Source organism: Osmerus eperlanus, chromosome 14, assembly GCF_963692335.1.
Source record: "Osmerus eperlanus chromosome 14, fOsmEpe2.1, whole genome shotgun sequence".
Classification (NCBI taxonomy): domain Eukaryota; kingdom Metazoa; phylum Chordata; class Actinopteri; order Osmeriformes; family Osmeridae; genus Osmerus; species Osmerus eperlanus.
The window spans coordinates 10,967,269-10,989,534 of NC_085031.1; the positions used below are offsets into that span (position 1 = coordinate 10,967,269).

General features: G+C 43.0%; 4 protein-coding genes across 4 annotated transcripts in view; 3 read left to right on the forward strand and 1 right to left on the reverse strand.

Moving 5' to 3' along the window:
• LOC134033460 (uncharacterized protein C4orf54-like) overlaps nt 1-22,266 on the reverse strand; it is a 37,272-nt gene that overhangs the window by 3,940 nt on the left and 11,066 nt on the right. The gene's annotated exons all lie outside the window — the stretch shown is intronic.
• LOC134033466 (excitatory amino acid transporter 3-like) lies at nt 274-5,731 on the forward strand. The gene is made up of 12 exons (XM_062477642.1): nt 274-541; nt 1,021-1,161; nt 1,499-1,591; nt 1,684-1,798; nt 1,889-1,931; nt 2,139-2,249; nt 2,501-2,685; nt 2,791-2,898; nt 3,215-3,337; nt 3,972-4,166; nt 4,264-4,398; nt 4,795-5,731. Exons 1-12 carry the CDS (start codon nt 442-444, stop codon nt 5,021-5,023), a joined length of 1,578 nt encoding a protein of 525 aa, XP_062333626.1. The 5' UTR covers nt 274-441; the 3' UTR covers nt 5,024-5,731.
• LOC134033993 (uncharacterized) lies at nt 6,917-10,215 on the forward strand. Its single transcript, XM_062478288.1, has 8 exons — nt 6,917-7,287; nt 7,460-7,681; nt 8,458-8,529; nt 8,663-8,754; nt 8,960-9,041; nt 9,164-9,320; nt 9,602-9,633; nt 9,830-10,215. Exons 1-8 carry the CDS (start codon nt 7,023-7,025, stop codon nt 10,027-10,029), a joined length of 1,122 nt encoding a protein of 373 aa, XP_062334272.1. The 5' UTR covers nt 6,917-7,022; the 3' UTR covers nt 10,030-10,215.
• mttp (microsomal triglyceride transfer protein) lies at nt 11,074-20,495 on the forward strand. The gene is made up of 18 exons (XM_062478068.1): nt 11,074-11,264; nt 12,204-12,391; nt 12,629-12,772; nt 14,274-14,381; nt 14,501-14,617; nt 14,801-14,940; nt 15,078-15,228; nt 15,360-15,517; nt 15,814-15,982; nt 16,295-16,402; nt 16,560-16,772; nt 17,011-17,222; nt 17,406-17,503; nt 17,753-17,874; nt 17,998-18,225; nt 18,524-18,648; nt 19,885-20,055; nt 20,251-20,495. The coding sequence occupies exons 1-18, from the start codon at nt 11,204-11,206 to the stop codon at nt 20,387-20,389; spliced, it is 2,652 nt and encodes an 883-aa protein (XP_062334052.1). The 5' UTR covers nt 11,074-11,203; the 3' UTR covers nt 20,390-20,495.

Sequence of the window (22,266 nt, forward strand, 5' to 3'; positions counted from 1 at the left end):
TAGGCTACTGTAGGCTACCTGTTGCAAAAGGTTCCTTTCGGGTGATTGGTCTGGTGTTAATCTAGAGCCATGATTTACTTTTAGTGTACAGCACTATATAGTGCAAAAAGATTCCCATGGCATAGGCTAAATTATATTGTATCCCTTTATTTTCGGCATTGACGTGACTGAATGCTAAGATACAGGTAAAAGATTAACAAGTAAGTAATATAAGTAAGTTATCGGTTAGGCTATAACCATTTGAAGATCCAAATTGGGGTGGGGTAAAGGACTGAGCGGTATGTGAGACGTAAGAGCGAAGAGATTCATTTAGTGATAACACTAACCTGGTAGGTTCATATCGGCGAGACCAGACCCATCGGTCCTCACTCAGTCCTGCTTAGCTACCTGAAACATCACACAGTTTCCATAGCCAAACAAACCGGTATTTTTTTCGGTAGGATGAGCAACATGGGGAAAAGAAGGAATGCTGGATGTGACTTGAAAGGTGTTCTGAAAAACAATTGGCTGCTCATTGCTACAGTTGTGTCAGTGGTGTCAGGTGAGTAGTTTTTACTGTGTAAATGATTCTAGGTTAGGCTATGACAAATGGAATGATTCAAAGAAAAACGAACGAAAAAGCAAACGAATGCATTTCAAGCTAATGTGTCTTTATAGTAGCCTACGTGTTGCAAGGAGGAAGATGATGTCATACACTTTACAGAATTGTCACGACAACTGTGTTATTGCCAAGTCTATATGTTGGAGCCTCTGTAGCTCCAAACTTATGGACCTGCCACAAACACGTGCAGTAGTTACCCAATTTGAGGGCCCTGTTTAATGGAATAGACAGAGTTATTGGAAATTCACATAGGTGGGATAGGGAATGACACAACATTGTTGACCATTGTCGTGATTATCTCCAGCTCACAGGTGTGTCTATCATTCAATAAAACATCAATTATTCACCCACACATTTTAACAATCTCACAGTTTAAATTTAAAGTGGTATTCTTTGTTGTTGTCTCTGTGTGGCTCAAGGCATTGCACTGGGAGTGGTGGTCAGGGAGTATGCCCACCTCTCCCAACTCCACAAGTTCTACTTTGGTTTTCCTGGGGAGATCTTAATGAGGATGCTCAAGTTGATCATCCTCCCCCTCATCATATCCAGCATGATCACAGGTGACCACCTCCACCTCTCTCCCCATCTCCCTCCCTCTCAACCTCTCCCTCTCTCCCTCAGCCTCTCCTCGAGCCTCTCTCTCTCCTCTCCATTTGTCTCTCTCTCCACGCGCGTATTCACGTGACAGTGTCAGGATTTATACTGTAAATATTGGGTAAGATGTAAGACGTGTAGGTGTGCAGATGACAACTAGTAAGTCATTTGTTGCCAAATATCTTTCAGCCCAACACAGCTTTTCCTATAGTGTCCATTTTGTGTTTGGTTGGGTTTATGACTGGCAAGACAGCATGCTTGGACTGATGTATGAAGCTGTGTTGGTTGTCTGGGCTTATACAGGAGTAGCTGCCCTCGACTCTGAGGTGTCGGGGAAGATCGGCCTGCGCGCTGTCATATACTACTTTTCCACCACCATCATTGCTGTCGTCCTGGGTGAGTCACACCATACCTGTCTCAACACTGAAACTGCGCTGTCTGTCTTTCTGTCAGTGTCTACTTAACTGTTTCTGTGTGACTCCTCCCAGGCATCGTTCTGGTGATAACCATCCAACCGGGAGTCTCTCACAGCACAGAGGAGATCGACCGCACGGGGTCCACCCCTGACGTCTCCACCGCGGACGCCATGTTGGACCTGATCAGGTGACAAAGCACATTTGTTCATTCCTATCAGACACGGTCTCATTTGATACCATGATGTTTTTAACACATTCAGATGTTTTATACTGATAGGAATATGTTTCCAGAGAACTTGGTACAAGCCTGCTTTCAACAGGTGAGGACAAAGTTCATTTATAGGGTTTTGTGGAAATGACCATAAAAACTGCTCAATCTTCCAGCTATCTCAATCGTCTCTGTTAATTACTTGCTTTGGGCTGCTTCTTATGTCTCCATGCCTTAATGCCTGGTCCAGCTCATTTGAGAGATGTATAAATCTTTGCTTTCATACATTTGTGTTTTGTTGTTATTTTACATTTGGCAGTACAAGACACAGCGTAAAGAGATCAAGGCCCCAGGGAACGCCACAGAACCTCAAAATGTTACATCATCATTAACACGGTTCACCACTGTTTTTCCAACTATCAATCCTAAGGTGAAAGGTAGTTTGGAATATGTAGAATTGTGTGTTTTCCACTACTATTACTTAAACAACTAACAGTAATCCTGACACTCTTAATATGAATGTAACTTTCCATTGTAAAATGTTTTTAAATCAGGTTTTATTGTATCATTTGACATAAATATTTTACGGTTTCATATAAAAACGAATGCTGAAAGGTAAACTAATGTCATCAATGGTAAAAAAAAACAAAAAACTTTAAACGCAAGGATTTTTTTTTCTAGAATGTAACAAAGGATTACACCGTGGTTGGTTCGTACTCTGACGGCATCAACATTTTGGGCATCATCATCTTCTGTCTGGTGTTTGGTCTGGTCATTGGTCAAATGGGAGAGAAGGGGCGAATCTTAATCGAGTTCTTCAACGCCTTAAACGAGGCCACAATGAAAATAGTCCATATCATGATGTGGTGAGTGATGTGAGATTGGATGTACTTTGAACCTATTAATTTCAAAATGTCCTGTTCTTACACACTTTAAGAATGATTGACAACTAATCTTGTGTTATTTTACAGTTACATGCCAATCGGAATACTGTTTCTCATTGCTGCCAAGATCATTGAAGTGGAGGACTGGGATATCTTTCGAAAGCTGGGACTTTATATGGTGACAGTTTTAAGTGGGTAAGAAGTGCTACTGTCAGCAAAAAAGCCCAATGTTAGGGTTAGTGAGTGAAGAGGGAAAATGAGTGCTCATAGCACCAGAAACCTTTGTTTGATTGAGCTCACCAACCCTTGACCTCTAAGTTCAAAGCTTGCTGGCTTGTTGATTGTATGCCTGAGAGCCTTCCTCATGAAAGCCGTTGAAGTTTGACAGTCTTGTTTGACCATTGACCAGTAAAGTTTGATTCTGGAAGGATTTTAAGATGGAAACCACTGATAAAACGGAACCAGTTTATAATTAAATCAAAGAATATAACATTCACTTTTTTCTCATTAGGTTGGCTATTCACGGGACGATTGTCCTTCCTCTCCTGTACTTTGCATTTGTGAGGAAAAACCCCTTCAGGTTTATCTGGGGGATGACCCAGGCTCTCCTCACTGCTCTCATGATCTCATCCAGGTAAAACACTCTGCCTCCAGCAGCCATCTTGGTGCAATCATTGTTTTGTCAAACTGGAATATACCTTATGGGCTGATTCTTGCCCCACAGTATCTATGAGGAAGATTACTTTTTTATTTTCTATTTTTTACAAACATATCTAAACAAATACATTGTTTTTGATCCTTAATCGGAGTTAACATTTCCTATGGTGAGATTTGATTAAAACACCCGTACACAGCCTTAGTGATTCTCTAAATACACACTGCATTTGGTAGACTGAAATGAGCTGATAAAATTAACTGCTCAATGATATTTTACGAGTCACCCCTCTTTCCCATCATTCCACTTTCAGCAATAAATGAGTAGTAAACTCACTGACATTTCAACAATTACAGGTAATAAGGAGACATAAAAAATAAATGTCAGGACTCAAATACTCAGTAATAGCTGCTATCAGTGTGATTGATGTATTATTCAGGACTTACAAATACTGTGTACCTGCCTATTGATCTGTCTATCCACCTGTCTGCCTACATATGATTTCCTTGTCTACTGAAATATTTATATCTATGCATCTACCATACCTACCTACCTGCCTGCCTGCCTGCCTGCCTACCTGCCTGCCTGCCTACCTGCCTGTCTATCCCCCTAGCTCTGCCACTCTGCCTGTCACGTTCCGCTGTGTGGAGGAGAACAACCATGTGGACAAGAGGATCACGCGGTTTGTTCTGCCCGTGGGAGCCACCATCAACATGGACGGCACGGCTCTTTATGAGGCCGTGGCGGCCATCTTTATCGCTCAGCTCAACAACTACCCCTTAGACGTGGGTCAGATAGTCACCATCAGGTGTGAAGAAACATCTCTCCAGATGACGTTGATCATGATGAGGCGTCATCTTGAATGAATTGTATTACATGTCAAGTGTTCCTCCATATTTCTCTAGTGTCACCGCCACACTAGCAAGTATAGGAGCTGCCGGAGTCCCCAACGCCGGCTTGGTTACCATGGTTATCGTCCTGACTGCAGTGGGTCTACCTGCTGATGATGTCACACTCATTATTGCTGTGGATTGGCTTCTGTGAGTGAAAGCATCAGATTCTAACCAGGTGCTAGGGGGAGTCTTTTTTTTAAAGCGTAGTATACTGTACTGTATATGTTTCCTTGACACATTTCCTTCAGGACAATAAAAGTAGTTCTTATCTTAGATATACCAAATGGATTGCTGTACTTACAAATAGGAATACTTATAAACATGCTTACTTATAAGCTACATGTTATGTTGATACTTTCTCATTGACTCGAACCATTATTAGACCTTGTGTACTTACGCCAATCATAAGGTCTGGTATTACTATTAAATAATTTAAAATGAAAACATTTAGATGTCTGTGTGTATGATATAACGTTATCATACTCTTATCACTCGTATCAGCGTATGAAAAAGGTGATTGATTGGTATAAATCTTTACCATAGGGACCGCTTCCGTACAATGATCAACGTGCTTGGAGATGCGTTCGGCGCTGGAATCATCGAGAAACTCTCAAAGAGGGAACTGGAGAAGATGGACCAGGGTTTATCAGATACGGAGCTTTTTAACCCTTTCCCTCCTGAAATAGCCACGATCCTGGAGGAAGACGACGCCTACGTCAATGGGGTGTTTGTAGTGGAGAAGAGCGATGTCATATCCTTAACACAGCTGTAGATAAAGAGGAGGTGAAAACAGCCTGGTCGCCCAACGGAGTGTCTTAGGAGAACAGAGAGGCTAGGCGATGTGTTCCGGGGTCAAGCCGATCCTGGAGCAGCACTTGCACTGCTCACACCTGAGCCTGAGCCAAGCTCTGCGCTTTGTTGCTGTCAGTTTTAATTTGAATGTTTGTTTTGAAGCCAGTTATTATTTTGTATGCAGATATGGATGTTTTGTAGCCACGTTTCCATTTTCCTTTTAATCAATAGTTGTGAGAATTCAACAGTGCCTTTAAAAGCCACTATGTTGTTGCACAGTGAACACTGTGATGTAAACATAATATTTAAAGATAAAGGAAATCAGCTTTAAAAATAGATATATTTTTATGCAATAGTTTAGCATGACAAGTACATGCATGAGGTTCCAAGAACGATCAAATAACTGATACAGTTTTGTCTCACAACTGTATGCTTACGATTTAAAATGTTGACCTCCTTTAGTTTCAACAATGGGTCCGAGCACTTCTAGGAACACGAATGTGGGGGTCACCACAGGCCCAATATCTTATACGTAATCTGATTTGAAACACAGATGAATACAAATTGTCCATGCATGTCCCTGCCATATTGTACAGATATCAGCAATTGCTGCTTGATTATGCATTGCATGGGTTTGATTACCGTTTGTGTTTTACCAATTAAAATAAAAACAAGCTTCGGTATCATCTCTTAAGACACGTATTTTGTCTGAACATTCAAAACCCTGACCTTGATGATTTTGACATGTTTCCAACTGAAGAAAATGCAAGTAAAGCATTGCAGTGGGCTACAAAGTTAAATCCCATTTCCACAAGCTCAGGGAAAGTGTGGAGTGATATTGCATTTTATGTTGGAAAAGGACATTGCCACTAGGCCATAAAAGATGCCTGTGTTAGCACTGTCACTATTTATGAAGATGTATACTCTCAGGACCTCCGACTCCAGCTCTTTTTCAGTTTTTTAATCACCGGGATCAGATTTGAGCAGTGCAGCGCCACAATACCATTACAGTCTCGATCCGCCCTCTGCACTGGACACTTTGACATTAGAGCGATGCTGTTGGGCAGTGTACTGTGTGACCTGTCGGTAATAATATGCATGTGAGTTTGAAACATAGGCTACATTATGAAAACTAGACTGTGTCATTTCACTGACAAAATAGACACTTGGTCAATCATTTCCTTACATTTTCCTAACAATACTGTACTTTAGTTAGGCATCTGTTTCAGGACATGGGCTCATAAAAAATAGCCTACATTCAATGTTCCTTAAGCACTGTTAGGCTATACAGTATGATGATGAGCCTATTAATAGGGCTAATTAGACTTTGATATGGATAACTAGTAGGCTAGGCCTAATTGTTACTCAAAATGTTAACGTTCACCGCAGAGAGAGAGAGAGAGAGATAGAGAGGTAGAGAGAGAGAGAGAGCGCTCTGTTAAGGATTCTCACGTAAGAAGTTCAAAGTGTTGGAGAGTAGCCTAGTTTACCTTGCATAGCAACCGAGTAATCCATTAATTTATTTAGCATCACGTTTCCATGGTGTCAATTCTAAAGTGAATCAATATTATAATCGTCCATGCACACAGCGGAGATATGAGAAATTCTTGTGAATTCGAAAAGGTAGGCGACTTATCGGCGTCACATTAATCAGTTGACAGTTGGTTAAGACGACAAATTATGAATTACAAAACTATTACGTTTTGTTTGTAGCAGTCAGTCCAATGTCACGTCAGAGATGAATAATCGACTACTGTATTACTCTAATTTAAATGCGAAGGCTGTTGCTCGATGTTTCTAGACAGAGCTAGAGATAGCTCTACTACAGACCTGTACTGGAATATTTTACGTATTTTTGTCCTCAGGTTTTTTTGGGAAACTTAAAAAAGTCCGGGTAACTTATTCTTTATTCATTGAGCTATAAGTGAGAGTAACAACAAACAACAAATGCAAATGTTACTGACATCCTTGTTAGTAACATGACAAGCACCAGACTATGCTGCCCATATCCCTCCCCCCAAAACCCACCAAGGAGTGCACCCGGATGGCCAAACACCTCGCCCATCACCATCAGCTGTGAGCTGTCCACCGTCTCCCTTAAGGTTGCGGAGGGCAGCCCGCTCAACCACAAGGTCCGAGAAACAGTGATCCCTGTAAGGAGTAGTGCCCGTTTCGGGGCCCCCAGTAATAATCCCTTCTTCTGTCGGAACAACCCTCACTCACAACGGGTGCACCACATCAAAGGTGTGTGCTAGATAGAAATTATAAAGTTTGAAATACAAGCATACTGTATTTATAAGCACACACACACACTGCCAAGAAATTATGTATGCACCAGTGGAATCTTACTTAATGTCCACATAAACTGAATACCGTTTTCATCTCCAAATCCCCCTCTCCCCTACCCTACCCCCAGGTATCGATGAGAGACCTATCTGTGCACTGAATGATGTCATCTTCGGCCAGATGCCCCAGTACTGCTTGGGCAGGGTCATGACTCCCGAGAAGTCTCTGGTGCTGCAGTGCAAGATCCCCATCTCAGCCATCGGAACCAACACTACCTACCTGCCCACTGACGTTATCACTGGCCTGCAGTTCTTTCCACTCAAAATGATTGATTCATCCTCCCTGAGGTTACGTGAGTACAGATACTCGAGGTCAACAGTATACTGTCCTTTTTTTTTCTTCTTCTTTTTTACAGGGGATGGATCGATGTTATTTGTTGACCATCACAGTTCCAGTCCATATTGATTCTCAGATAAGCTATTTGTGAGGAAGTGCTGGTCTTACAGTTTACGCTGGTTCAAATCCAACTGCTACTGAACTGTTTTTTTCCCCTCAGTATGTAGCCTACATGCTGCATATTCTTTCAGTAGGATTTAATACCTGCGTATCACATTGGGAACATCCTGTTGACATCTCTGCAAGTAACTTGACATGGTAGGCTGCCTTTGCAGCACATGAGTAATGTCAGTATTTTACTCAAGTTCAGTGTACCTACAAATCTCATGTTTTAAGGCCTGAACTGTTCTAAGGCAATACAGACGTGAAGGAACGGAAAGGGACACATAGTGAGAGTGAACCCTAGAACCTTCAGAAGAGCTATTTGACCCCCTTGTGTATTGCGCCACATGTAACCAGATCTGACTGTGGAGGTTTGGTTTATATGGTTCAGTGTATCCATCCACCCCCACTGGCCTCTCCACAAAGTATACATCACAATTCAAGCAACAGGTATAGCATTTTCAAACTCTGCCGTGTTAGGGTTAGCATATTTACACTGCATTTAATCTGATCTTGTTACTTGTTGCGATAGAAAAACAAACAAAGGTATTGTATCTAAAACTTGCACATGCATGTCAGCCTGAAAACAGAACCTTCATGTTTGACTGTGATTCTCTCGTCTGTCTGAAGTGACAGAAGCGTGGTGTGCGGAGTTACAGGAACTCACAGAGAAGATTGGCCTCCTTGGACCCACTGGTAAAGGTGACTAGGAGTTAAGACTTTAGGAGTGTTGTCGTTTTAAATGTTTGCACATACAGTTTGAGTCCCCACCCTTAGGTCATAGGCAACTTAGACCTAAAAACTTTTACCCCCCCCCCCCCCTCCCCCCCCCCAGGCTCCACCATGCCCTCCTCCCCTCGGCCCAGCTCTGGGGCAGGTCTGGCTGGATCTAGAGATAGGGAGAGAACTCTGAAAATGCAACTGATGGTGGGAAAGTGACTAGGTGTTAATTATGTTATCTTCTTGTGTGACGTACTGTGCAAACCAATTGATGTAGGAGAAGTTCAGGTGAAAGAAAAGCTGGTTTTGTATTCACTCACTGTTATGGGATTGTCCCTGATCCTTAATTGACCTCTGTACTAGTACAAACATCTTGAGTCCAGGCACAGTGACTTCTTCTTCCATCTTCCAGGTCATAGACATGCTGAGTCAGATCCTCCAGATGGAGTCCATAGGGGAGATCCAGCAGTGGATGCTGAATGCTGGTCACCGAGGTGATTAGATTAGATCAGAATGTGCTGTTCGCTCTCACACACACACCCACGTACCCTGGCTATAATGACGTACGGTAGTACAGAGATGTAGTGATGTTTCTCAACGTTATTCTACTGAACAGAAAAGGACCAGGTCCTTCTTCTTCTGCGTGCATCCCTGGCTCAAGAGTCTGTCTCTGCCGGCGAGATCCCTGATATAGAAGAGTTGACTATGATTCAGGTAGAGAACCAGTGCTTAGACTCCAGACTGGCATCCATCAGTGAGCAGGATGCCACTAGGTATGCCAACACTGCCACCTGCTGGCCACTTCAGTGCACTGCACAGTCTAATCTGGCAACCGCTCTTCCGGGCCATGATCAGGAGTGAGCATGCTATGAACACTGTAGATTGGAATATAAATACATATTGTGGAATACATACATGGAATACCTACAAAGAGACGATACAATGATACTCTCCAAATTATTTAACAACATCTCTTCTACATAGTGTTTGTGTAGTGTGAATTTTACTACTCACTGACTCTTTCTGACACTTGTGTGTTTGGTTTCTTCAACAGAGATCAGTCCTCAAAGATGATGTCAGACTCCAGTAAGTAGTCCCTAAACAATAGGGTTGAACCCACAGGAAGTTACTGTAGCTGACAGGAGGATATGACATAACCATTCAGTAATTAAACAAACACATCTGCACCTCTGTTTTCATTTGATGTTAAATATAACAGTGTATGAGTATCAAAAAGGGATTCTAACATTTTTCACTAAAAAAAACCTGTGACTCTACGCAGGTAAAATGGAGTATGCTGAGTCAGAGGGATCCAAGCCCAGGACCTCCAGGGAGAGGCGGAGGGCCGGAGCACCCAGGACGACCTTCAGAGCGCTGGGCAGCCCCAGTGTGTGCCACCTCAACCAGAAGGTTGTCCTACGCTACACCAAGAGGTTCCTCTTACCCCAAACCACCTCTAAAGGGTTCCAGGGCATGGCCTGACTACGCTCAGTTATGGCTTGATAGAGCCCTCTAATAAAGCGCCCTCTGAACTGTCCTCTGGATGTAGTTGTTGTTGTTGTTCAACCTATCCACAGTTTTTGTTTGTCTCATTTAAAAGCTTATTGGATTCTGACACTGACTCAGTGTCACTGAATACTGTAGTTTGAGTGAGACTAATCTAATTTTCTCTATAGGATTTGTCAGTGATTAATAGGTTGATGTAATCAAGACTAAAATAAAGGTCATAATCAGTCAAACTTAAGTCTCAGTAAATGTTTAATGCTCATTTGATCGATCTTGATGGTACGTTCATCTGTATTACTGATCACGAATTTGGGTTGGATTGATCAACTGTAAGTAGAATGATTGGTTATGGGAACATGGTTGGACGTTTAAACACAAATTCAGTTCACCCTGGCTGAACTTGTGACTTTGAACTGGAAGGGAAATGCCAGTCTGATTTCAGACCATAATACCGTGGCAATCCTCTCCAGTGCCCTTAAACGTGACGTATGCAATCCGTTTCCTTCAGTCGACGGTGAGTTACAATGTTGCACTGTTTATTAGCGAGATGTAAAATTAGGTGAAAGGTTTCACGATGACGGATTCTATTTTCTTTAATCTCAGAGTGAATAGTTCCAGAACTATATTTACGTCATCACGTTTCTTAAACGAGCTGCAAGAATGTGTCATACATTTTGGTCCAACCGGGGATATAAAGAAAACTTTTTTACATCAGCAGTCGCAACTATTTGTCTCAATATGTTTTTATTGTGGTGCTATTAGGCTATGTTTGACAATGCTAAAAGAGAAATGAGAGGGAAGAACGAAAGGGCCATTTGCATGCGCTCTTAATCAATCATGATCAATCGATTGATCATCGGGTAGTTGGAGGCACACATGCCCGTATAAAACGGCACCATATATCTGACGACACTATGCCTCGCGCATCAGCGTTGAAGTGATGGTCACATCTCTGTTTTGCGAAGTTAATGATTGGCTGGTTATCTCGTACTTAGTACTTGAGCGTGGAGTTTGGAGTCTGCCCTCCTGATAGATAAAACATAATTAGAGTAGCTTCGACTTGCCTAGCCTTTCTTTTTGCCCGCCGGGTGACTGTTCAGTCACAAACGTTTACCTTCTTCTAAACATCTGGTAACAATAAGAGCACGAGATGTTTACGCTGCTTGTGGTCTTGCTGTGCGTAACGTCCGTTCTCTCTGAATCTACCAAAGGTAAGTGGGTTTACCGGCGCATCATCATTAGATGTAGACTCTTCCATAGTTGCACCAACTAAGAGCAAGTGAGAAGCCAGCTTCAGTGGCCTTGCACAATATAAAATCACGTACAATGACTGAATATGACTACACTTATGGAAAGGTAAACTTGTATCAAATGATGAAAAGTGTATTTTAGAAAAGTGGTTTTATTCTAAAATCCTGTGTGGTGATGGTTCCTTCCCCTATTGGAAGACCACTATTTACTCAGTGACTCCAGTCATTTACAGGCCTGTGTCTAGATATAAATGTAATGGTTTACTCAATATGGAACATCTAAATGATTGCTTCAACTAGTTGCTCTGGCTGATGATGAAAACGTATAGAGAATCTGTTTAGCTAAACTCAGACCATACACTTCAGTAAGTGAAAGGTGATGCAATCAGAGAGTGACACGTCAGTCTTAAAACCTCATATCATCCCTAATAGAATGTTGCGTTCTATTAGTGTCCAGGAGTTGTTTTTATCTTGTCTTGCCACACACCCTGTTAAGCATGTAAGACTGCATACGTCCAGTGCCATCTTGATCCTGGTCATAAGGTCAAGTTACAAGAGCACCGCTAAGGGTTATTGTTCATTACGTGGAATTACATAATTTGCAGCAATTTAAAGCACCTCCGTGAGCAATTCATCACAAATATTTAGATGCTCTCGGTGTGTCTGGTTAAAGCATACCTTCTAAGTAAATATCACTGCCTGTTTTTTGAATACTCAAGTACACAAACCGAATAGAATGGCATTAAAATAGTATCGACACTCATCTATAAGATAACAGTAACCACAAAACTACTCACTTAACCAGTGTGTATATATCCTAGGGGATGTAAGAGTATGTCTGGGGGATCTAACAGGCCTGTCTTCCTCTCATATCATGCTGTTTCCTGTGTGTTGTTTCAGGTGCGGGAGCAGCCCCCAGGGTGAACAATGACCGGCTGTACAAATTCAGCTACTCCACTGAGGTGATACTAGACAGATCCAGGGCCTTGCGAAAGGGTGGTGCTGGCTTCAGGATCTCCAGCGACGTGGATGTCAACTTAGTGTGGAGGCAGGCCGGTGACTCGGAAGAGCAGCTCATTCAACTGGAGGTTTGTTGTCATCGATGACACCCTTGATTATAAAGCTCAATTACAACCTGGTAGATGAGATGAGGTCATAAGGATGAACCCATGTGTGCCGTGCAGCAAGAGTGCATGTCTAGATTTAGTCATGGGCTACTGGAAATATTTGATAGTCCCCCCAACACTAATTTTGTATTTACAAACACTGCCATTTATACAATGTTTCTGTCAGGTTGACGTGGTCATCTCTTTTTTCCTGCGCAGATCTCCAATGTGCGGGTTGAGAATGTGGCCCCCCGCTCGGCAAAGAAGAACATCTTCCAGGGCTCCACGACAGAGGGTCTCCTGGGGAACAGCAAGCTCGCCTCTCTGCAGAGGCCGTTTCTGGTGCACCTGAGAAATGGAAAGGTAGGTCCTGAGTTTCCGTCAGGATGAATACAATGAATTGAATTGGAGAGAGACCTATGAATGTTGCATCCTTTCTCCAGACACGTTAATGTATGTGTGTTTTCAACGATTTATACAGCAAGAACAATGATTCAAGAATCAGGGTGAACTTTGGAAAATTGACATAAAATCTTTGCATCCCATCAACCATTATATGTAAGACCTGATAATACTGAAAGGTTTAATATTATGTGATGATAAAGATTAGGCTATTAAAAACGCATTATCAGCATGTATAACTTTGCCTTTGAACATACCACACCACTGAACTGCAATGAGTCACCGCAGTATCATCATGATCTTCAGTGTTTCATTGATAACTATCCTGATTGATGTCATAGTATTAAATGGACTTGTTACAGACCATGTATGTGGTGACGTTGAAGGGGGATAAACTGGAAAGTTTGTGAATATGTGCAAAGGTCAGAGGACTGCGTGGGCGGAAGTGTCCCAGGGTTTTCCTTGAGATCAGGTACAGGGGGAGGAGGGGAAAGGGAGAAAGAGGAACATAGAAATGCTTGAAGGGCACTTTGTAATGGGCCTCCAGAATGTGATTGTATCCCGTTTAGAAACAGTTTTATTAGATGCCAAAGATAACACTATATTAGATTAAAATGGGTTAGGGTTAGGCTAACCCTAACAGCAGCTAGAATGTTTGGTGACAGACATGTCCGTTTTTTACCCAAGTGTCATTTATTGTCTGTGACCTTTACACTTTTGTAGTGTACTCTTGCATCGTGTAAGTTCATCTCCCACAATCACTCCCTGATGTTTAACAGCACGCCCCGTCTTTGTGTGAAAACATGAGTAGATAAAATGACACTCTGGACACATGAAGTCAAAGCAGGTGACATGTACATTTAAATTTCATTACATTTGTTAATTTAGCAGACGCTTCTTCCCAAAGCGTCATACAAATAGAGCGGCCTGTATTTTACAAGACACCTTGCCATACATGCATATGTCTTGACTGAATGAATGTGACTTGACGTTTATTAGAGCTTAGTTCGTAGTTTAGTGTTACTTATACCTCATCTAAACTTCAAAGTAGAATGGTCCTGATTGCAGACGGACCTTCACTTTATAAAATTAAGTTGTGGAAGTTGAATCTAGTAGATTTAGATTAGATTAGATTCAACTTTATTGTCATTACACAAGTACAGGTACAAGGCAACGAAATGTAGTTTAGGTCTAACCAGAAGTGCAATAGCAGTAAGTGCAGGATATACAGTGTAGTGCAATAAAGTATGGACAGAAGCTATCCTAAAAAAGTGTAAAAGTGCAGTGGAAAGTGATTGCATATTACAGTTAAAAGTACAGTGCAAAATGCAAATGTAAACAGTATTAGTATTAGTATTTGTAGGCATTGCGTGGACATCAGGTAAAATGTCCTGTCTGAGCTGGTCTTTTTCTTGTTGCGTAGACATTTCACGTGACCTGTTCTGATTGGCTCCTTGTACAGGTGAAGGCTTTCTATTGCTATAGGGCGGAGCCTGCGATTGTCAAGAACCTGAAGAGGGGTGTGGCCAGCCTGCTGCAGGTGCAGCTAACTAGTGGAAAGACAATTGAGGTAAATTATTTGATACTTACGTATTTATTTAAATGTACCCGACTGTCTTAATTTAGCTAAATCTACCGCAAGGGAGGTTTGATGTGTCTGATGGACTAATGCCATTGCCATGGGAACAGAATGATGTATCAGGAAGGTGCAGAGTGGAGTACAAGGCTGCCCAGGGTCAGGTGACACGCACCAAGATCCTGAATACCTGCAAGACGGCAGAAACTGGCTTCACCACGATCAGCAAGGTTAGCCAACCAAATGGTCACAACATGGTCGTCATCTGGACAGACGACATGTTGTTTGTCATTTAGAAATGGGATACTGATTTGACTCCAGGTCTTCTCTTCTTAAAATGCACAAATGTACGCAATTTATGTTCTTCCCCCTCCTCTCTCTCTTCTTCCTTCCGTCCTGTGTTCCTTTACCAGGTGTTGGGTGTGAGCAGGAAGTCAAGCTCAGTAACAGTGTTCACCTTGGAGGACGGCTTCATCAAGTCTGCTGTATCTGAGGAGACTCACTTCCTGGTAACCAATGCTCGGCGCTCCACAGGTGCCAAAGTTGTGTCCAGGTGGGTGCAAGTCGAACGTAACTGAGCTCCAACGTAGACGATAGAAAAAACTCAATTTTATAGGTTCATAAATACATGTTATGAATTAGACATACTGAATAGTTCATACTGAAAAGTATCATATTTGTTTTCCTCAGACAAACCTTGACACTGGTCGGAATTGAGGCTGGCCCCCTGGAGGTTGCAGGGAAAGATGTTACTGCAGTCGTCAAGTCCCGGGACGAGAAACTGGTGGCTGTAGGTGTGATGGCGGGCAAGGTCAAGTCCCAGTGCAAAGGCTGTCCATCGGTGAGGGGTTACACAGAGCACACACTGTTTCTTTTTAGAAACTATATTCATTTCCATCGATGTATCCTGTAATACTAACTCTCGTGTCCTTCCCCACCCCCCTTCTCTCCTCTCGTCCTCTCTTCTCCCAGCTGTGGGAGCAGTGGCAGGCTGATAAGAAGCAGCTGGAGCCTGCCAGCCTGTCCAAGGCCTCGGCTCCCAGGAGCTTCCTGGCTCTGATCCAGAGCATCAGGAAAGCCTCCAAGGATGAGATCCTCCAAGTGCTGCAGAGCGCCAGCAAGTCGTTGCTGTAAGCAGAACCTCTTTCCGCAAGCTCACTGACCTCACCCTCTCGTTTCACTCTCTCAAAGTATCCTTTTGGCACTGTCACTTTTTCGCAGTTGGCTGAAGCCATAAACAGTCACTGAATGGCCAAATGCTTACACAGCTTGGGATTGCTTTGAAATGTACATTTGCAATTAGTTAATACATTGTCACTGAGAAGAATCCAAACAAAGCAGTCATCTCTGTCATCCACTTCCCCTTTCCTAATTCTCGGATCCCCCCCATCCTTTTTTTCTCTCCCTCCCCCCCTCATGTCTGCAGGCCTCAGGTGGTGGACGCCGTCACCTCCTCACAGACTCCTGCCTCGCTGGACGCCATGCTGACCTTCCTCAACTTCACAGACCCCAAGGGCCTGGTCCTGCAGGAGAGGTTCCTGTACGCCTGTGGCTTCGCCTCGCACCCCAATGAGAGGATGCTCCAAGCCCTTGTGGTGAGTCACTTCCTCCTACGGTTGGGTTTCTTTGCGTTTACAGGAGCACAAAGCTGTTGCCAGGCTTTCGCCCATTGCCCTTTTGATTAGCTAGAGTTCTGATCGGACCATTGTAGCTAACCCAAACCATGAACATGGTGTCTATCTTTACTTAAAAAGGGGCTGAATCTTTGCTTTTACACTTCATTGTTATTATGATTATTTGGGTGGAACAGTTTCAGCAAGATCCTTCATCATTAGGCCTGTCTTTCCTTAGTTTTTTTATTAATGTGTGGGTATTATTCTAAATGGCAAGGTTTGTTGCTTTCCCAGGACATTTCCAAGAAAAAGATTGGCAGTAATGACATCAGAGAGTCAATGGTGATCATCATGGGGGCCCTGGTGTTCAAGCTTTGCCAGGAAGGACAATGTGATTTACCGGTGAGCTCATTGAAAATGTTTCCTCTTTTGACATGGGTTGCCTGAACACAAATCTGTTCATTAATAAGTGATTTATAAATAGCACTCAGTTAAGTTATTTAAATGTCCTCTCCATACATGAATCCATATAATGGGTTCTCCTCCTATGTCCTCCCAGACTGTGGTGGAGGTGAAGAAGATGATTCTGGAGGGGCCCGACAGTACGGACAAGGAGTCTGAGGTCCAGATGTACCTACTGGCCCTGAAGAACTCTCTGTTGCCCGAGGCCATCCCACTCTTCACCAGATACACAGAGTCAGAGGTGGGGGCCTATAGCACCATCGCCCTAACCACCCTCCAGCGATACGATGTTGCCCTCATCACCGACGAGGTAAGGGTCAGGCAGGGTTTGAGGAGTTCAGTCAGATAAATATTGAAATTCCCATTGCAGAATGTTAATGCAGTGCACATGTCATTAACCGCAAAGCATTTATTATTATTTTTATTTTGAATCTGTGATTTGAAAGGTTCTTAATAAATTTACAGATTCATCTAATAATGGATCCTTGCCTATTCACATATGATGTGAGGAGTGAAATGAATAAAAAACCTCCAACATGTCCATGCAGGTCAAAAGGACGGTGAACAGAGTGTACCACCAGAACCGACGGGTGTATGAGAAGAATGTGAGGGTGGCTGCCGCTGATGTCATCCTGAGCAGCAACCCTTCCTACATGGAGGTCAAGAACATGCTTCTGTCCATCGGAAACCTGCCGCATGAGATGAACAAGTACATGTTGTCCAAGGTGCAGGACATCCTGCACTTTGACATGCCTGCCAGGTGGGTTTTGGATAGGATTACATGGACGGGACATGAGAGAGTTGGCTTAACAGTAAGCTGTGTGTAAATCATGTATGAAAGGGTAATGCTAACACTGATGAATATCAAGCTAGACAAAACGAAATAGATACCGGGGAATCTCCAAAGTAAGGGTCTTTAATCTCCATTTCTTTTGTTTTCCAGCAAAATAGTTCGGCAAGCTATGAAGGACATGATTTCCCACAACTATGACCGCTTCTCTAAAGTTGGGTCCTCCTCTGCGTACTCAGGTTACATGGCACGTAAGTGACATTCCCTCTCTCTGAACCCCCCACCACCATCAGTCTCTGTACATTCATGTTGTTTGTCCAGTTGCGTGTAGTTTGTTTAAATGGTGCAATGACTACAAATAAAACACGTTCATAATAGGAAAACCTTCAGGCCCCGGAATGTGTTGATGTGTTTGCTGCATGCCAATATACTGACATATGGAATGGCATGGTTGCCATTCTGCATCGCGGCAAGTGATTAAACCACTCGCTGTCTTGCAGGTTCTGCTGATGTCACTTCCACCTATAGCTTGGACATCCTGTATTCTGGCTCAGGAGTAATGAGGAGGAGCATCATGAACATCTACGGTGCCACTAACGACGCGCTCCTCCACGGCCTGCAGGTGAGGCCTGCCGGCACACCCTACCTCGGGACCCCTCCTTCAGTTCGATGCAAATCCTCACGAGTAGCGCGAGGGAGATTACAGTGACACTGACATGTTCTCCTGCCTTGTTGTTCCCCAAAGGTGGCCATCGAGGCCCAAGGTTTGGAGACGCTGATCGCAGCCACGCCCGACGAGGGGGAGGAGGATCTGGAGTCCTTTGCCGGGATGTCCGCTCTGCTCTTTGATGTGCAGCTGCGGCCCGTCACCTTCTTCAAGGGCTACAGCGACCTGATGTCCAAGATGTTCTCCATGTCAGGAGAGCCCATAAACGTGGTGAAGGGCCTGATCTTGCTGTCGGACCACTCTGAGGTATGCGTGCTCCGCCGCCGTAGATGCACCTTTTGTTGGGGGGATCCATGTCTAAACACAGCTGTATCAACCTGTGTACATCTTGACAGTTGTACTGAGTTGCGTAAATGTTTAACTGCAGAAGATTAATAACCCTTTTAGATTATCATTGGCCAGACAGTTATCGCCATTGCTGATTGGGCCATTGGGTTGTTTGGTTGAATGCTTTTGTGCATTTCAGTCAAATTTGTGCATTACATGACTGAGTGATGGGAAGTTGACTCTCTCGAAACCCTCCCCTCCCTTTCCTGCCCTGCAGGTCATTCAGCTGCAATCCGGTCTGAAGGCCAACGCTGAGTTCCAGGGAGGTTTGGCCATCGACATCTCAGGAGGCATGGAGATTAGCCTGTGGTACAGAGAGTCCAAGACCAGCGTCAACAACAGGTAGGTCCAGGAGACAGCATGGCTCTACTGTTTTTAGAACTTCTAAGGACTGTGTAAGATACTTTCAGGGTGTTGATGTCTCACTAATGATAACATGATGTATATGAACCAAGACATAGGCAACAGGCTTTGTTAACATTATTTAGTGTTACCCTTGGCCACTGATGTTAATGGAAACAGCAACAGTGATGAAATCCTATTTGTTAAGACCTGGAACTTTATATGGTCTAAATTTGCTATTTGCCTCATGTCCCTGGTGGCACTGGATGAGGTCCAGAACGGTAAACAGGGACTATTCATGTCTGTCTAGCCAGTTGGGTATATGTAGATTGACGACATCCTTTAATTCAGCCCTCTTGTGTGCCGTCTGTCTGTCGGTGTTGTTGAGGTAAAAACGGGAGCTGATTACATCCGTCATGCAGTATTGTGTATATCACAGTACCAGGTGATGAAAGGGTTTCGGAATTGAATGAATCTAGATTGGCCATCTCAAGTTCCAACAGGGTTCCTTTGCCTGCCTGAATAAGTCCCTCTGAAACTAGAGGGCCCCATTTAGGCACTATAAAAAGTGTTACTGTTGAACACTTTTTATAACACTTTTTTTGGAACAAATTAAAGGGTAAGACCTGCCCTACATGCCAAAGTGGGTTGGAAAATGTGAATCTGATCCAGTTATCCTACAGCCTAAAGTGATTTTTATTCACTTGGGCTGCTGTTTTAGTTTTATGGTGTTGCTGCCAGTGTGGGTGAATGACAGAGGCAGTCGTATGGATCACTGCAGTTGTACCTCTCTTCTGATAATAGGCCAGCAGGCTATCTATAGAAACAGAACAAACCAGCCTGGCATGACATGCCCCTACAGATAAACATGCAGAGATGGCTGGTGGACATTCTGTTTCAAAATACAGAGCTAGAGACCTAGCTGAAATATAAGGGTTGTGTCATATGTGGAGAAATAAGTAGAACAGAAAAATATTTTAGGAACTCTTAACGTTTGTCTCGCGAAAGATATGTACAAATCTCTGTCAAACACAAGCTATTTAGATGTTGAGGCATGTTCAGTGAAACAAAATCATGAAAAGGCCCAGAAAGCCCATGGTTCCACCATGGCCTTAAGTAAAACTGTGTCGAGGTGGCTGTTGAGGATATCGCAATAGTATTTGGAGATTTATGACAGGCCTTCCCACCACTCTGAATTTTGGAACTATTTCCTCTGGAAAACGTTCCGGTCCACAGGGGGGCTCTGGTGGTCACTGGGAATGTAACGGTGGACATGGACTTCGTTCGCACTGGAATGGAAGTCAGCTTTGAGACAGAGGCGTCGCTGGACTTCGTCACAACCGTTCAGTTCTCTGAGTATCCCTTCCTGGTGTGCATGCAGATGGACAAGGCAACCTTCCCTTTCAGGTAAGCCCTGCACTGAGAAGTTCTTGGCTCCATCAAGCTTGTGTCCATTTATATTATCCAGAAGAACAGATCTGGTAGATGACAGCACAACAATTTTGGAGTGGAAGAAGTTCAGAATAAATCTATTATAGGACTGAGCTATCATTGATGAAACTTTTTATAATAAAAACAAATGATTGTCTTCCTTCTTTACAGCGAGTCCTTCAGTAAATATGAGAGTCTTCCATCGGGGAAGAGTTTTGTGTCGCACAAGGCAAAGAAGCAGCTGGTGCCAGGTTCTGAATTCCCTCTCCACCAGGAGAACTCCAACATGTGCAAGAGAGTGTTTGAGTAACACTGCTAGATAATGTGAAAATATCAAATGGACAGAAACTCAGGGGGCAGGATACTGACTTTTGAGTCCTACTTGACCTTCTCGCTTGAGAAATATTTATTTGTTTTTTTTTTAGAAAAAAAACAAACAGATTTAGGAACACCTATCACACCACAGGCAAAAGTAGTGTAATAGCATTGCCAGAGTTGTGTGTTTTTTCAACCAACACATGCAATGTTTACATTATTAGGAGTTTTGAAGCTATTTTTAATAGCCTTTTGCGATATTTTTTCTATATTTAGTTGAATATCTTTCTCCCAAACGGTACATGTAAATATGGTATTGTGTAAGTCCTACAAATTAGACCAAAGTAATCACATTCCCATAAACTACACTGTCCATTTGTTTATGGATTAAGGCATTCTTTTTGTTTTATTTGTGTCATTCATGCTGCGTCCAAAGCACAGACAACTAAACAAAGTATCTTAAATGGACTCTCAGCAGCTAAGGTATTTTAGAGACTACTGGAGGACCAAATCATGCAGCATTAATTCAATTGTATTTTTGAAGTTGAATTAATTGTTCTTATATACTTAAAAATCTAATGTCAAAACAATCTCTATCAATATAAAAGTGAGTAGGCCTATTTACTGGTTTCTAATTTTCTGCTACTGAGATAATTGGGGCGCATACAGAAGACCTTTTCATGATCCCTAATAAATGTGAGTTAGAATAATTATTTCCAAGTGACAATATGCATGCCTGTAAGTATGAAGACTTGTCCGACAGCAAAAAACTCATTTTTACATAATGTGTTAGGTAGGTAATTGAACAAAATAAATGGTGCACTGGAAACCTCTAATCCCCTATACCTCTTTGGCTTGTATGTGTATGCAGATGTTGGAATGTACATAACATGTGCATTTATGGTAATACAGCCATGTGTTTTTATAACATTTATGAATAAAGATATGGAAACTTATATGTAAGGTGTCTCAGATTACAACTGTGTGTGTGTGTGTGTGTGTGTGTGTGAGAGAGTGTTGTGTGTAAGAGAGAGTGAACCTAAGAATTGGGTAAAGCCCTCAATTTGGTTGACTCACCAGGTGACTCACTAAATCTCTTTGCCTCGTCTAGTGTCACAGTTATGACATCAGAGCCCCTCCCCACACTGTCATCCGGGCACAACAACTGGTCCTCGATGGAGATTCTTCAGGAATGGCAGAGAGCAGCTGGGAGCGGGCGGGTGTCTGCCTGTCTCGCCCTCGCCAAGGCAACCAAATCAACACTCTGATAAACTGTCAGGTTGAATTTAAGCCTTAGGCCCCGGGTAAAGTTTCAGCACAGCAGGAGATAGCTAACCTTGCACACTGCCAGACGGCAGATCTTTAATGAGCGTGACTCTCAGGGTAAATCAATGTGTTTCTAATAGGTTCTACTTCTCCTTTCTACACATGTGCCCATGTCTCTTGTACTTGTCGGCCCTCTGTTTGTGTCCCTGTACAGATTTAACTCCTCCCATTTCCCCCTTCCCCCCATTTGGTCTGACTGTATAAGTAAGAGTAAAATAAATAAAAAATGTAAAGGGGGTGTAGATAGGCAAATAGTTAATCATATTTAGACAGCATGCCAGTTCTTGAGCACTAGGATAATGTGAAAGGGGAGGGGGGGGTAGGAGCATGGGGATCAAAGATAGAGCTGATGAGCAGACAGGAAAAGAAGGGATGATTGTCGGGGTCAGCGGGATGTGGGATGAGGGGGCTGTGATAAGGACATTTTAGGGGGTGATTGAAGCTATTGCTTTTGAGAACAAGGCATAGGAGGAAAAAACCTCTATCAAGAAGCAGTGCTCAGAATGATCTGTGGAACCATCGGCATCCTCCTGTGGACATTATTGG